At 47.8% G+C, this 14,000-nt stretch overlaps 1 protein-coding gene across 1 annotated transcript in view; it reads left to right on the top strand.

Annotated features, from left to right (window-relative positions):
- Positions 1 to 14,000, top strand: part of Snx8 (sorting nexin 8) — a 37,663-nt gene that overhangs the window by 17,394 nt on the left and 6,269 nt on the right. Inside the window, exons 3-7 of the mRNA XM_070033423.1 lie at positions 1,456 to 1,573; positions 8,576 to 8,697; positions 10,885 to 10,965; positions 11,211 to 11,371; positions 11,765 to 11,897. Of these exons, the coding sequence (XP_069889524.1) occupies positions 1,456 to 1,573; positions 8,576 to 8,697; positions 10,885 to 10,965; positions 11,211 to 11,371; positions 11,765 to 11,897 (615 nt within the window). The remainder of the gene's footprint in view (positions 1 to 1,455; positions 1,574 to 8,575; positions 8,698 to 10,884; positions 10,966 to 11,210; positions 11,372 to 11,764; positions 11,898 to 14,000) is intronic.

Below are 14,000 nucleotides of genomic sequence, written 5' to 3'. Positions count from 1 at the left end.
GCAGGGAGGGCAGACATTGCGCAGGCTCAACAGGTCCCCTTTAGCTTCCTGCTGTGGGGGCACCCAGTGTCAGAGCCTGATAGATGCAGCACCGAGGCAGCAGGCGCCGTGCTCTACCTGGCGTGGGCAGTTTGGCCTTTCAGCATCTTGGTTCACTTAGGATGGGTTTGGAGGGACTTTTGTTCTTTCCTCTTAGTTGGAGGTTGTTAGGCCCACCTTCCCCCCTCCCCCTCCTCCCCCAGGAGCCCTGGGTTTGCAAGGTCAATGTGGAGCCACACCCTTGAGAAGGGGAATGGAGGGGAAGGCAATCCTGGTGCTTCCAAGAGTTCTTGGGAAAAGGCTTTTGGACATCTGGTCCCAGGACAAAAGTGAGCAGATGTCTTGTCATGGCAGGCTGCAGTGAGTCTCGCAGCCTGGGGCTGCACTACCTTCTGCTGGGAGAAAGGCTGGAGGTGAAGGCAGAACCGCTGCCTCTGGAGCACTTCAGGGACAAGGAAGCTCTCACCGTGGCTTGATTACTATGTGCTCACTCTGTGGCTATGGCTGTGGCTGGTGCAGAGAGCCTTTTTTCCCCCAGGACAGGAGGGCCTCATTGTAGGAAGCTGCCACTTTAGTAGCTAGCTTCTGGACTTTCATCCATACTTTTTGTTTATTTTGAGACAGTCTGGGTCTGGAGCTCATGATCTTCCTACCTCTGCTTCCCAAGTACTGGGATTACAAGAATGCACCACCATACCTGACTCTTCCAGGCTTTTTGAGCTGTTGGTCCCTTAAATAGATGGAGTCCCATGATGAAGGCCTTCTGCCCAGGCACCTGAGAGTGGATGTCCACCTACTCACTAGAGCCAGTGGCAGTGTTATAGCAGTTTTCCTCTGTCTGTGTCCTTCTTGCTCCTTGTCTGTATGAGTCTGCAAGATGTAGGCAGGGGTGGAGTGGATATCCTGAGTGCACATGGAGATGTAGGTTTTATGTAGTCAATTGGTACTTTGTTTAATTAACTAATTCATTTATTTGTGGTACTGGGGTTTGAACTCAAGGCCTTTGACTTGTGTTTGCTAGATACCACTTGAGCCGCACTGCCAGAGAAGGTTGCAGTTGAGGCTAGCCTAAAGCTTGAGACCCTCTTTGAGAAATTAAAAGCAAAAGGGTCAGGGGTATAGCTTAAGTAGTAGAGCACCTCTCTAGCAAGTGTGAGTCCCCAAGTTTAATCCTCAGTACAGAAAAATAGAAAGGAAAAATGTCTTATCAAGACAAAGAGCTATTCACACTTTAAAAACTATTTTTCATATATGAAAGCATTAGAGGATTTTTATTTTTGGTAAAGGCCTGCAGCGCAAGGATGAGGAATTGGGGTGTTGTTTCTGTGGTTTCTGTTGCATGGTGGGAGAATGAAAGAGGGTGATGAACTCTTGGTTTCTGATGTGTAGTCTGATCACTGAACTCTCATTTTGTAGCGCTTCAAGTCCTCTGTGTATAGACGTTACAATGACTTCGTGGTGTTCCATGAAATGCTGCTCCACAAGTTCCCATACCGTATGGTGCCAGCCCTTCCACCCAAGAGAATGCTGGGAGGTGAGGTGGTGCAAGCTCCCTGGTGGGGTGGAGAGGGCAGAATTGAGCCTTTCTCCTGGAGGAGGGCTGTTACATCTCATTGTGGACTCTAATCCTTCCAACGCTCCTGCCTTACAGTCAGTATAGGTTGGTCAAAAGGCCTTGGTAGACATAAACCTCTAGCCATCCTATGATGAAAGTGGGGGGACTGGCTTCTAGCATCCTTGGTCCAGTGGTTCCTTTTGGCAGGATAACTTGAGATGCAGGGAGTGCTTGAAATCAGGTTTTTAGACCCAGGCCTAAAGTCCAGGAGTGCCATGTTAGGTCCAGATACTTATCCTCATATACCAGACATGGAGAAGGGCAGAGAAAGATTTACTCCAAGGCAGCTATGGGAAGATAGCACTTTAGTACATGTTCAGCATATAGACATTGGTTTCATAAATAAGGAACATTGGGGATGGGGTGAGAAAGGAATGCGACAGTTAATGCAGTTCCAGGTCAGAGTGTGGCCTGGTTGACCAGCAACTCAGTCTTTATCTCTGGAGAAGTTGTTAGCTCTTTAGAACTGAACTGGGAACTGGAACAAGTTGCCTGGTGGTTGGTCTGCTGAGCTTTTGGCTGTTCTGTTTTAGATAAGAAGGCTTTTTCTGTGGAAGGGGCAACTGGTCTTCTGTCATAAGATACTTATCTGTAACTCCTGTTTTTCCTGGAGCTCAAGTAAAGTGACTGTGGCAGGGAACAGCTCAGATCAAAGAGCACAGATCCCAAGTTGGGGGCTGGGTGTCCAGTTCTTAGTTAATTTGCAGGCCTAGAAAAAGCAGCTTTTTGGCAGTCTTTTATAATCTCCCTCACCTCCAATTGAGTTTGAACCTTCTTCAGTCTTGAGGGAATTAGGCTTCCATGGTAAGACAAAGAGCTGGAATCTGTAAGTAAAAATTACTTGTTTAAGCCTAAAACTAAGCTGGATGCTGGTGGCTTACGCCTGTAATCCTAGTTACTCAGGAGGCTGAGATCTGAGGATCATGGTTCAAAGCCAAGCCAGGCAGGAAAGTCTGTGAGACTCTTGTCTCCAGTAAACCACCAGAAAACTGGAAGTGGTGCTCTGGCTCAAGTGGTAGAGTGCTTGCCTTGAGCTGAAGAACTGAGGAACAGTGCCCAGGCCCAGAGTTCAAGCCCTACAACTGACAAAAAAAAAAAAAAAGCCGGGGCTGGGAAGGTGGCTCAGTGGTAGAGCGCTTGCCTTGCATGCCTGAGGCCCTGGGTTCGATTCCTCAGCACCACATAAGCAAAAGACAAAAAGCCAGAAGTGGCGCTGTGGCTCAAGTGGTAGAGCGCTAGCCTTGAGCTGAAGAGCTGAGGGACAGCGCCCAGGCCCAGAGTTCAGGCCCCATGACTGGATCCAAAAAAAAAAAAAAAAAAAGCCTAAAACTAGAAACACTATTATAAAGCAGAACATAGAGGAAAAAAGTCAGGACTGCTGGGCTTTTCTTGCCTGTAATCCTACCTACTCAGGAGGCTGAGATCTGTAGATGGCGATTCAAAGCCAGCCTGGGCAGGAAAGTCTGTGAGACTCTTTACCTCTGACTAACCAGTAGAAAATCAGAAGTGGTGTTGTGGCTCCAAGTGGTAAATCACTAGCCTTGAGCAGAAGAGCTGAGGAACAGTGCCCAGGCCCTGAGTTCAAAGCCCCATAACTGACATAACTGACAAGAAAAAGAAAGAAAGAAATAAGAAATAGAAAGAAAAAGAAAGAAAGAGAAAGAAGAAAAGAAAGAAGATGAGGACACCCAATGAAATACATTGTATAGGAGGCCTTTGCCAAAAGATAGCAGTTTGCTTTTTGTCAGTGGAATCCCTGGAAGGGCTTGAAGACAGATGGCCATGTATGTATAAGGAAGCCTCTTAAATCTGTTGGGCTTGTTTATTTTTGGAAGGGCCTTCACAAGTGACTCCATGTGAATTTTGACAATTTCCCCTATTATTCGAACAGTTTTTCTCAAACTGTCTCTGAAGAGCTTTCTGAAGATTTTGCCAATTAAACACTCTAGCTCTTCAAAGTTCCTTGTTGCTGGGATTAGCTTTTTCTCAGAGGATTTGGGAAGGGAAGGGCAGGGCAGGGCATATCTGAGTCAGTACAAATTGAAAGCATAAAACACTTAAGGCTGGCTTACCTGACATTTCATTAAGTCTAATTGTCCTAGAAGCAAATGTCCTAGCATCTCAAAAGTCTGCCCAGGTTGCTCTTGTTAGAGACTGTCCTGCAGAATGTCAGCAGACCATGTCTTTAGAGTTTTGCAAGAAGAAATTTTTTTTGGGGGGGGGGAGGGTCCGGTCATGGGGCCTGAACTCTGGGCCTGGGCGCTGTCCCTCAGCTCTTCAGCTCAAGGCTAGTGCTCTACCACTTGAGCCACAGTGCCACTTCCAGCTTTTTTTTCTTTTGCTTATGTGGTGCTGAGGAATCAAACCCAGGGCCTCATGCATGCAAGGCAAGCGCTCTACCACTGAGCCACCTTCCCAGCCCCAAGAAGAATTTTTTATTTTTATTTTTTTGTTGGCATGGGCACTGTGCCTGAGCTCTTTTGCTCAAGGCTAATGCTCTCCTACTTTGAACCACAGTGACACTTCGGTTTTTCTGGTGGTTAATTGGAGTTAAGAGTCTCATAGACTTTCCTACCTGGGCTGACTTCCAACCAGGATCCTCAGATCTCAGCCTCCTGAGTAGGTAGGATTATGGACATGAGTCATCAGCGCCTGGCTAGAGTAATTCTTAATGAGATCATCTGCAAATGCTCCAGAGAAGGGCCAAAACTGTCATGCTGGCAAATTCTTTAAAGCACTATAGCAATTGACAGAACAGTGTCCTTCCTCCCATTGTACACTGAGGCTAGGATAACGATGATGATTGACAGTATTACACTAGCAGGTACTGTTCTTCTGACATGAGTAAAAGACTTGATCACTGACAGTTTTAAGTTAGAGGGGATATTTGCTTGGTAAAGTTTTTTCTCTAAGCTTTACATTCTAGACTTCTATACTTAGGGAGCCTGAATACATTGAACATATGAAGAAGCCAGCAACAGTTAGTGTCAGTTACACACATGTCACACATACCCATTACTGTAGTTTTACTCCTGGAGCAAAATTTAGGATCTTTGTCTTAGTAAGACATCACAGACCCCTGTCTCTTACAAGTCAGAGGGAACAGTTCCAGAGCCCTAAATATTCTTTAATTTCTTGTATAAGTGCAACTTATGTATACAGTAACACTCATTTAATTAAGACCAGTAGATGTAAGGCCAGGTTTTAAATAGCAGGATTGTACAGATGGAATGGTAGTGTGTGTATATGTGTATGTGTGTATGTGTGTCCATTCATCCTAGCGCTTGAACTCAGGGCCTGGGTGCTATCCCTCAAGCTTTTTTTTTTTTGGGGGGTCCGGTCATGGGGCCTGAACTCTGGGCCTGGGTGCTGTCCCTCAGCTCTTCAGCTCAAGGCTAGCACTCTACCACTTGAGCCACAGCGCCACTTCTGGCTTTTTTCTTTTTGCTTATGTGGTGCTGAGGAATCGAACCCAGGGCCTCAGGCATGCAAGGCAAGAGCTCTACCACTGAGTCACCTTCCCAGCCCCACCTCAAGCTTTTTTATTGTTCAAGGCTAGTGCTCTGTCACTTGAACTACAGCTCTACTTCTGGCTTTTTCATGGTTAATTGGAAATAAGGGTCTTACTTTTCTTCCTGAGCTAGCTTGGAATCATGATCCTCACATCTCAGCCTCTTGAATAGTTAGGATTACAGGAGTGAGTCACTGGTGCCCAGCCCAATGGCAGAGTTTTTATCTTCAAAATACTTATTACCAACAGCAGAAATGCTAAAAATTTTTACTGACCATTTTATCTCCTTTAGGTCAGACACAGTAGATTAGTAGCATTAGCTGCTTATTTCACCTGTACTAAACTTGCACGCTTTGGCTCTCTAACTATGTTTAGGTCAATAATTCAGTTAAGAACACTTAAAGCAGTTTGTTTTTCCACAGTTGTAAATTACTCACTTACAAGACTTCCAGCTGGGGGCTTAGAAGGTGGCTTAGTGGTAGAGTGCTTGCCTTGCATGCACGAGGCCCTGGGTTTGATTCCTCAGCACCACATAAGCAAAAAGAAAAAGCCGGAAGTGGTGCTGTGACTCAAGTGGTAGAGTACAAGCCTTGAGCTGAAGAGCTGAGGGACAGCGCCCAGGCCCAGAGTTCAGGCCCCACGACCGGACCCAAAAAAAAACAACAAAAAAAAACCAAGACTTCCAGCTGGGCACTGGTGGCTCATGCCTGTAATCCTAGCTACTCAGGAAGCTGAGATCTGAGGATCACGGTTCAAAGCCAGTCCAGGCAAGGAAAATCCATGAGACTCATCTCCAATTAACCACCAGAAAACTGGAAGTGGCACTGTGGCTCAATTGGTAGAGCTCTTGATTTGAGCTGAAGAGCTCAGGGACTGAGCCTAGGCCCAGAGTTCAAGCCCCACAACCAACCAAAAACAACAACAAAAGACTTACAGCTGGGTACTAGTGGCTAAAACCTGTGATCCTAACTAAAACCTGTGATCCTAGCAACTCGGGAGGCTAAGAGCTAAGGATCATAGTTTGAAGCCAGCCCAGGTAGGAAAGTCTGTGAGATTCTTACCTCCAGTTAACTGCCAGAAAGCAACAAGTGGAGCTGTGGCTCAAAGTAGTAGAGCACTGGCTTTGAGCAGAAGAGCTAAGGTGTCCAGTACTCAGGCCCTGAGTTTTAATTTTAAGCCCTACAACTGACCAAAAAACCTAAAAAATTACATATAGACAAGTAGTTAAATGAACTCTGATTTAGTTATGATTCAGTTTTCTAGGTAGTTAAAAGCCTGACAAAGAAATGTATTGATCAAGTATAAAAAATTTTATACTAAGCCGGGCGCTGGTGGCTCACACCTGTAATCCTAGCTACTCAGGATGCTGAGATCTGAGGATCTCGGTTCAAAGCCAGCCCGGGCAGGAAAGACCGTGAGACTCCTATCTCCAATAAATCACCAGAAAACCGGAAGTGGCGCTGTAGCTCAAGTGGTAGAGGGCTCGCCTTGAGCTGAAGAGCTGAGGGACAGCGCCCAGGCCCAGAGTTCAAGACCCACAACCGACAAAAAAAAAAAAAAAAAAAAAAAATTATACTAATTTTTGCAAGTATTACTAAGGGCAGAGCCTGAATGGTATTTAAAGACCATCTTCAAGGTTTTAGTTTTGTATCTGTACATTAAATTTTGACCTTATGAATTCTGTGGCTTGTAGATTACAGCCAATTTCATCACATACCTAGAAAAAGTTATTTTATTTTTGGTGCTGGTACTGGGACTTGAACTAAGGGCATTGTGTATTTGCTTAGCTTTTTCACTCCACGCTGACACTTTACCATGTAAGCTACACCTCACTTCCAGTATTTTGCTGGTTAATTGCAGATAAGTCTCTTGGATTTGTCTGGATTTGTTCAATTTACATCCTTAGATTTCAGCTTCCTGAATAGCTTGAATTACAGGTGTGAGCCACTGGCATTTGGCTTCTATATCTTTTTTTTTTTTTTTTTGTGGGTCGTGGAGCTTGAACTCTGGGCCTGGGTGCTGTCCCTCAGCTCTTCAACTCAAGGTGAGCGCTCTACCACTTGAGCTACAGCGCCACTTCTGGTTTTCTGGTGGTTTATTGGAGATAGGAGTCTCACAGTCTTTCGTGCCCGGGCTGGCTTTGAACCGTGATCCTCAGATCTCAGCCTCTTGAGTAGCTAGGATTACAGGTGTGAGCCACCAGCGCCCAGCTTCTGGCTTCTATATCTTTTTATTTGCCAGTTCTTTTTCTTTTTTCCCCCTTTTTGCTGGTAATGGGGCTTGAGCTCCAGGACTTGTGTTCTTAGCCTTCTTGCTCATAGCTGGCACTCTACCACTTGGCCATGCTTTTACTTCTAGCTTATTTGATGGTTAATTGGAGATGAGTCTTGCATATTTATTTGCCTGGGCTGGCTTCAAACTGCGATCCTCAGATGTCAGCCTCCTATGTGTCTAGGATTATAGGTAAGAGGCACTTGTGCCTGATTCCAGTTATGCTTTTTGCTCTTTAATTGGAAATGGAGTCTCTCAGACTTTTCTGCCTGGGCTGTCCTCAGATCTCAGCCTCCTGAATAGCTAGGATTATAGGCCTTAGCCACCATCTTACATTTTTCCCTTGAAATGAAAACATTTATCCCAAATGAATGAAGTTAATTAGATTCAGGGCTAGAGATGTAGCCCAGTGGTAGAGTGCTTGGCTAACATGTATAAGGCTCATTATGTGGGTTGTAAGTGATGACAGTTGGAAAACACAGTTTCATTAATTTATATCAGCATAAGAGTGTGTTGATAAAGGAAGTGCAAGGAAGGGTTTAGAGAAGATGCTGGGGTCAGTGAGAGTTCACACCTGGTTCATAGTAGTCTTTTTTTGTTTTTGGGTCCAGTCGTGGGGCCTGAACTCTGGGCCTGAGCGCTGTCCCTCAGCTCTTCAGCTCAAGGCTAGCACTCTACCACTTGAGTCACAGCGCCACTTCCAGCTTTTTTCTTTTTGCTTATGTGATGCTGAGGAATTGAACCCAGGGCCTCAGGCAAGCGCTCTACCACTGAGCCAACTTCCCAGCCCCGATAGTAGTCTTTTTTTTGAGACAAGGCCTTACTATATAGGTCAGGCTAGCCTGGAACTCTCCATGCTCCTGCCTTCTGAGTACTAGGATTACAGGTGTGTGCCACTTTACTCAGCTCTCGGTAGTTTAGATTGAAATGGATAGATCTTGGCTTTGCCTGGTAGTTCCTGAATCAAGTGTTTATATGTGGGATCATGCAAGTGCGGCTCTGCCACTGCTCTATGCTCTCAGGGCCCTTGTCCTGACAGGCCTGCTCTGTTAGCTATGTGACCTCCCTGACCTTTTGTAATTGGGAGGCTGTTCAGAGCCGGGCCCCACTCTGTGTAGTGACCCCACACTCTTCCTTAGCGGACAGGGAGTTCATCGAGGGCCGGAGGAGGGCCCTGAAGCGCTTCATTAACCTGGTGGCCCGGCACCCTCCGTTCTCCGACGATGTCATCCTCAAGCTCTTCCTCTCATTTAGTGGCTCGGTAAGTGTCCTGGGGGGCAGGGGGGGGGGCGTTGCTTGGGGCCTGGATTCTGTGTCCCCCCAAAGCTGTCATCTGCTGTTAAATCTGCTCGTTTCCTGTCTCCTCTTGCTTTGTGTCTCTGGCTTGGATTCCAGGAAGGAATTAATTTCATTGTGATTGACAGTATATGAGTCCTTTTCTTTCCACATGACAGGTCAAGGGGGGTTTTGAGAGCATCTGTGGTGTTGACTTTGCAGGACTTGGGTGGCGCCAGGGATTGACCTCAGGGACTTGCCTTTGCTAGGCAGGTGCTCTGCCCCGTGAACCACACCTCTAGCCTTGACTTTGCAGGACTTTGTACACTTGGAGGAAATCTTGGACTATCTATGTGTTGACTTTGGGGATTTAAAGCTAATCTCCAGAAAGCACCAGGTGCTCCTCGGTTGTAGGGAAAGGGCTGCTTGAGTGGACATTCGGGACCTTTGCTTCTTTCCCTGGCTGAAAGGCAGGGAACCCAGGACACAGGTCAGTCAGCCTAGGTCTGGCATCCTCTTGCTTTAGCCCCTGGCCTCTTTCAGAAGGTTGCAGGCTTTTGCTGGGTGGCATTCCTGGGTACCTAGAACAGCCTGCACTACTCATGAGCAGGAGTATGGCTTGTTTGTTCTTGTCCATGCTGGGAACAGAACTCAAGACATGATACATGCTAGACGGGTACTTTATCCCTGAGCTACACCCTTCACTCTAGTGGGGCCTTCTTCAAGATTCATTTTTTTCTTTGGTGGTAGGGATGGAACCCAGAGCCTCAAGTATGCTGGGCAGACAGGGCCACTGAGCCCACCCCTGGTTGAAGTATGGCCCCTGTTTTGGAGGGGGGCTGCCATGGGAACTGAATTGAGGGCCTCACACTTGCTATGGCAGCACTCTACGACTTTGAGCCTCACACTTGTCCTTTTGCCTCCAGTTTGTTCTTCAGATTGGGTCTCTCACTTTTGTCTGGGTTGCCCTTGGACTGTGATCCTTCTTCCTCTGCCTCCTGAGTAGCTGGAATTACAGGCCTGCACCACCATGCTGAGCCTTAGTGTGGCCCTTTGAGTCCTAGGATGGAGCAGTGCTTTTGATTACCAAAGGAGGAATGAGATAGGACCTGGGAGCTGTCTGTACTCCTGGCAGAGGCCTGGAAGATGGGGTGCACAGTACGATATATTTTTTTTTTTTTTTTTTTTTTTGTCGGTCGTGGGGCTTGAACTCTGGGCCTGGGCGCTGTCCCTCAGCTCTTCAGCTCAAGGCGAGCGCTCTACCACTTGAGCTACAGCGCCACTTCCGGTTTTCTGGTGGTTTATTGGAGATAGGAGTCTCATGGTCTTTCTTGCCCGGGCTGGCTTTGAACCGTGATCCTCAGATCTCAGCCTCCTGAGTAGCTAGGATTACAGGCGTGAGCCACCAGCGCCCGGCTACAGTACGATCTTTTTATAAATTCCCTCAATTTCTTTTTTTGGCAAAATGCAGAAGTAGACAGGTGACCATCAGGACTTCTGAAACTTTCTGGACACAAAGGTACATGCCTATCAGGCTTTCTCTCTGTATTCCTCTTGTATTCTCCAGTAAAGGTCTGTTCAGAGGGCTGTACTGTAGCCTGGGGCTAGAACAGAGCTCTTCTTTCCTCTGCCCACCAGCCCTCCTGGACCCCTTGGGCTCCCTCAACCCGTGAAACTGTCCACAAGAGAAGCAGCCCCAGCTTTCCTCCTGCTGCTCCAGGTAGAATGCAAAGGGTATGGATGAGTCTGACGTTGGTCTCCATCCATGCTGTCTGTCCCTACTTTGTAGCTGGAGTTCTTTGGTTATGGAACGAGACGTGGCTCTGCAGCTGTCACTAAGTCAGGCTTTCCTGCAGTTTTGGCTCAAGGAAAGAACCTGACGGACAGCAAAGTGATTCTGAATGCTGATGGAGGAGTGGTCACATGGATGGTGGCTCTTTGGGCAGGACTGAGTCGTCTTTCTCACACTTGCCTGCTCTCAGTTCAGGGTTTGTGCCAATGGAAGATGGTGAAGCTGGCTCTTTTCACTCTTTTATTATTTTTTCTTTTGAGACAGAGTTTCAATATGTAGCCCAGGCTGGCCTCCAACTCAAGATCTTCCTGACTCAGATTCCCAAGTACTGGGATTACAAGCGTGTGCTACCACACCTGGCTTGTCTCTTTCCTCTTGCAGGATGTGCAGAACAAGTTGAAAGAAGCAGCCCAGTGCGTTGGAGATGAATTCATGAACTGTAAGCTGGCTGCTAGGGCCAAGGTAGTTTTCTAATTTTGCCTATTTCTTCTTCTTAACTAGAGAAACAGTCACGCTAACACTCGGTGATGCTCGTTTCTCTCTGCTGTGGGCAGGATCATGCTGAGCCCACTGCATGTCTACTCCCTTGACCCCTTCGGCTGCTCTGCATTGGAGTCTGCCTTCTTACCAATGAGCGGATTAGTTCAGGGCTGTCCATGCCCTGAGCCTCTAAGCAGCAGGGTCACCACCTCCCTGTTGCTCTCCAGGACTTCCTCCCAGCTGACATCCAGACTCAGTTTGCCATGAGCCGGGAGCTGATTCGAAACATCTACAACAGTTTCTACAAGCTGCGTGACAGGGCAGAGCGTATGGCATCCCGGGCCATTGACAATGCCTCTGATCTTCTCATATTCGGGAAGGAGCTCAGGCAGGTGGCCCTGCAGGGACTGGAGTGGGGTGGGGTGGGGTGGGGGGAGGTTGCCTGTGTTTCCTGCAGGGAGCAAAGTAGGGTGGGCAGGGGGGATTGGAATGCAGAGGAAGAGGCTGAGGGCTGGGTTGAGTGCAGTGGTTTCTCCTGTGGTCTTTGGTCTTTCCTTGTCCCTCTAGAGAGGGTGGCCTGGGGCTGGCTGTTCCTCCTTTTGTTCCCATGCAGGGCCTGTGTGGGAAGAGAAGGGATTCACAGGGTCTGGGGTAGCATCTAACACTGTGCCCTCTCTTGGGCATTGGGCATGTGCACAACCCCCTCCCATAAGCACGGCTCTGGGGTTGGGCCAGCAGGCGAGTACTGTGCCTCCCATCATGTATGTTTTGCTTCCCACAGTGCTTTAGGGTCTGACACTACCCCGCTGCCCTCGTGGGCCGCCCTGCACCTCAGCACATGGGGCTCCCTGAAGCAGGCGCTCAAGGGCCTGTCTGTGGAGTTTGCACTGCTGGCTGACAAGGCCGCACAGCAGGTGAGTACAGGATTTTCTAGGAGCTGTGCTACCCTCACAGCCCCGCTCTGTCCCCTGTGCTAAGAGAATGAGGATACCCCGTTCCCATGTGTTCCCAGTGTCTCCCCTCGGGCCATTTACACTTAAGCTTCCAGGACAGAGACAAAGTAAGTTCTGGTGTCTGAGAGGGTTCTGCTCTTAGGCTTTGCTGAAGTTGGAACAAATCTGGGAGTTGAATGTGGTATACACTTGTAATCCCAGCACTCGGGAGTCTGAGGCAGGAGGATTTCAAGTTTAAAGTTAGCTTGAGCCAAGCACCGATAGCTCAAGCCTGTAATCCTAGTTACTCAGGAGGCTCAGACCTGAGGATCACAATTCAAAGCCATCCTGGGCAGGAAAGTCCGTGAGACTCTTTTTTTTTTTTTTTTTGTCGGTTGTGGGGCTTGAACTCTGGGCCTGGGCACTGTCTTCAGCTCTTCAGCTCAAGGCGAGCGCTCTACCACTTGAGCTACAGCGCCACTTCCGGTTTTCTGGTGGTTTATTGGAGATAGGAGTCTCACAGTCTTTCGTGCCCGGGCTGGCTTTGAACCGTGATCCTCAGATCTCAGCCTCCTGAGTAGCTAGGATTACAGGCGTGAGCCACCAGCGCCCGGCTCTGTGAGACTCTTATCTCCAATTAACCACCAGAAAACTGGAAGTGGCGCTGTGGCTCAAGTGGTAGAGCACAAGCCTTGAGTTGAAGAGCTGAGGGACAGCACCCAGGCCCAGAGTTCAAGCCCCACAACCACAACCGACAACAAAAAGCTAGCCTGCACTTTGTAGTGACATCCCTGTGGTTTTTTTTTTTTTTAAGTGTCAAAAAACAAAAGGAAACACAAGAAGGAATCTGTCTTTAGAGCTGTAATCTTGAGCGCTGAGGCTTCTGCAAGCTGGAGCAAATGTTTCCCATTGTGCTAAGTGAGCCAACTAGTACTCAGCATCTTTCTCTAAGATAACTTAGCTGCCAGCCCCCCAGACAGATTCTGTCCTCCTTTCCTGTCTCCTCAAGACCAAGGAGCCTCAGCAAGTGCTGCTGCTGCACAGGCAGGGGCTAATCTTAGAGTCTGGTAGATAGAGAGCTGTGGGCTGAAGGCAGAGTTCAGTCATGCATAAGGGCTCATCTGGCCTTCTGTATTCTCAAACTGTAAGGTGATTTGGAGGGTGGAGACCCTGCTGCCTGTTTCTTGGGAACATGCTATTTAAGCTAGCAGACAGTAGTTCTTTTTACTTTGCTTTTCTTCTTTCATTTTTCCATCCTTCCTTCCCTTCCCTCCTTCAATCCCCGCCTCCTTCCCTCTGTCTCTCTCTTCCTCTTTCTCTTTCTTTTCCTCTCTCCCTCCCTCCTTTCCTTCCTTCCTTCCCTTCCCTTTCTTATTTTCTTCCTTCTTTGAGTTTGAACTCAAGGCCTTGAACTTGCTTTTGTGTGGTGTGTGTGTGTGTGCGCGTGCGTGCGCATGCATGTGGACACACATGTCTGTGTGTGCTCATAGCTGGTACACTACCACTTGAGCCATGCTTCTAGCTCAGCTTTTTCCTCTCTTTTTTCCGGTTTGAGATCTGAACTTGAACTTAGTCCCTGTGGCCGCTTTTGTGCATTGACTTGTGCTCTTCCAACTGAGACATGCCTCAACCCTTAAAAGGTTGGTTATTTGTTTTCTTCGTTTTCTTCAGCCAAGCTTTTTGCTAGGTAATTGGAGCTGGAGTCACACATACTTTTCTGCTTGGGCTGTCCTTGAACCCTGATCATCAGGTCTCAGCCTCCTGAGTAACTAGGATTACAGATGGGAGCCACCAGCTCCTATTTAGCAGGCTTTTTTAAATGAGTGAGTGTCCTTGTGAACTTACTTGTTCCCATAGACCTGAAGCTGGTTGGGTGTCTCCATGTAGGGTCCACACTGCTGGGGATTGGTTCTCAAGAAGGAATTTGATTTCTGTTGGAGTATAAAGTCCTGGGCTTTCAGTTCTGCTCCTGATGTCCACGAGCTCCCATTTGAAACTGTCTTCAGGGCCTTGTCACTATTTCCTAATTGGTGCTGGGTCTGTCCTTCCCCAGGCTGATGCATGCCAGTCTTCCAAGGTAAGAAG

The sequence above is a fragment of the Dipodomys merriami genome, unplaced genomic scaffold (assembly GCF_024711535.1).
Source record: "Dipodomys merriami isolate MVZ:Mamm:240054 unplaced genomic scaffold, mDipMer1.0.p SCAF_22, whole genome shotgun sequence".
Classification (NCBI taxonomy): Eukaryota; Metazoa; Chordata; class Mammalia; order Rodentia; family Heteromyidae; genus Dipodomys; species Dipodomys merriami.
This window is presented reverse-complemented; position numbering and strand designations above follow the sequence as displayed.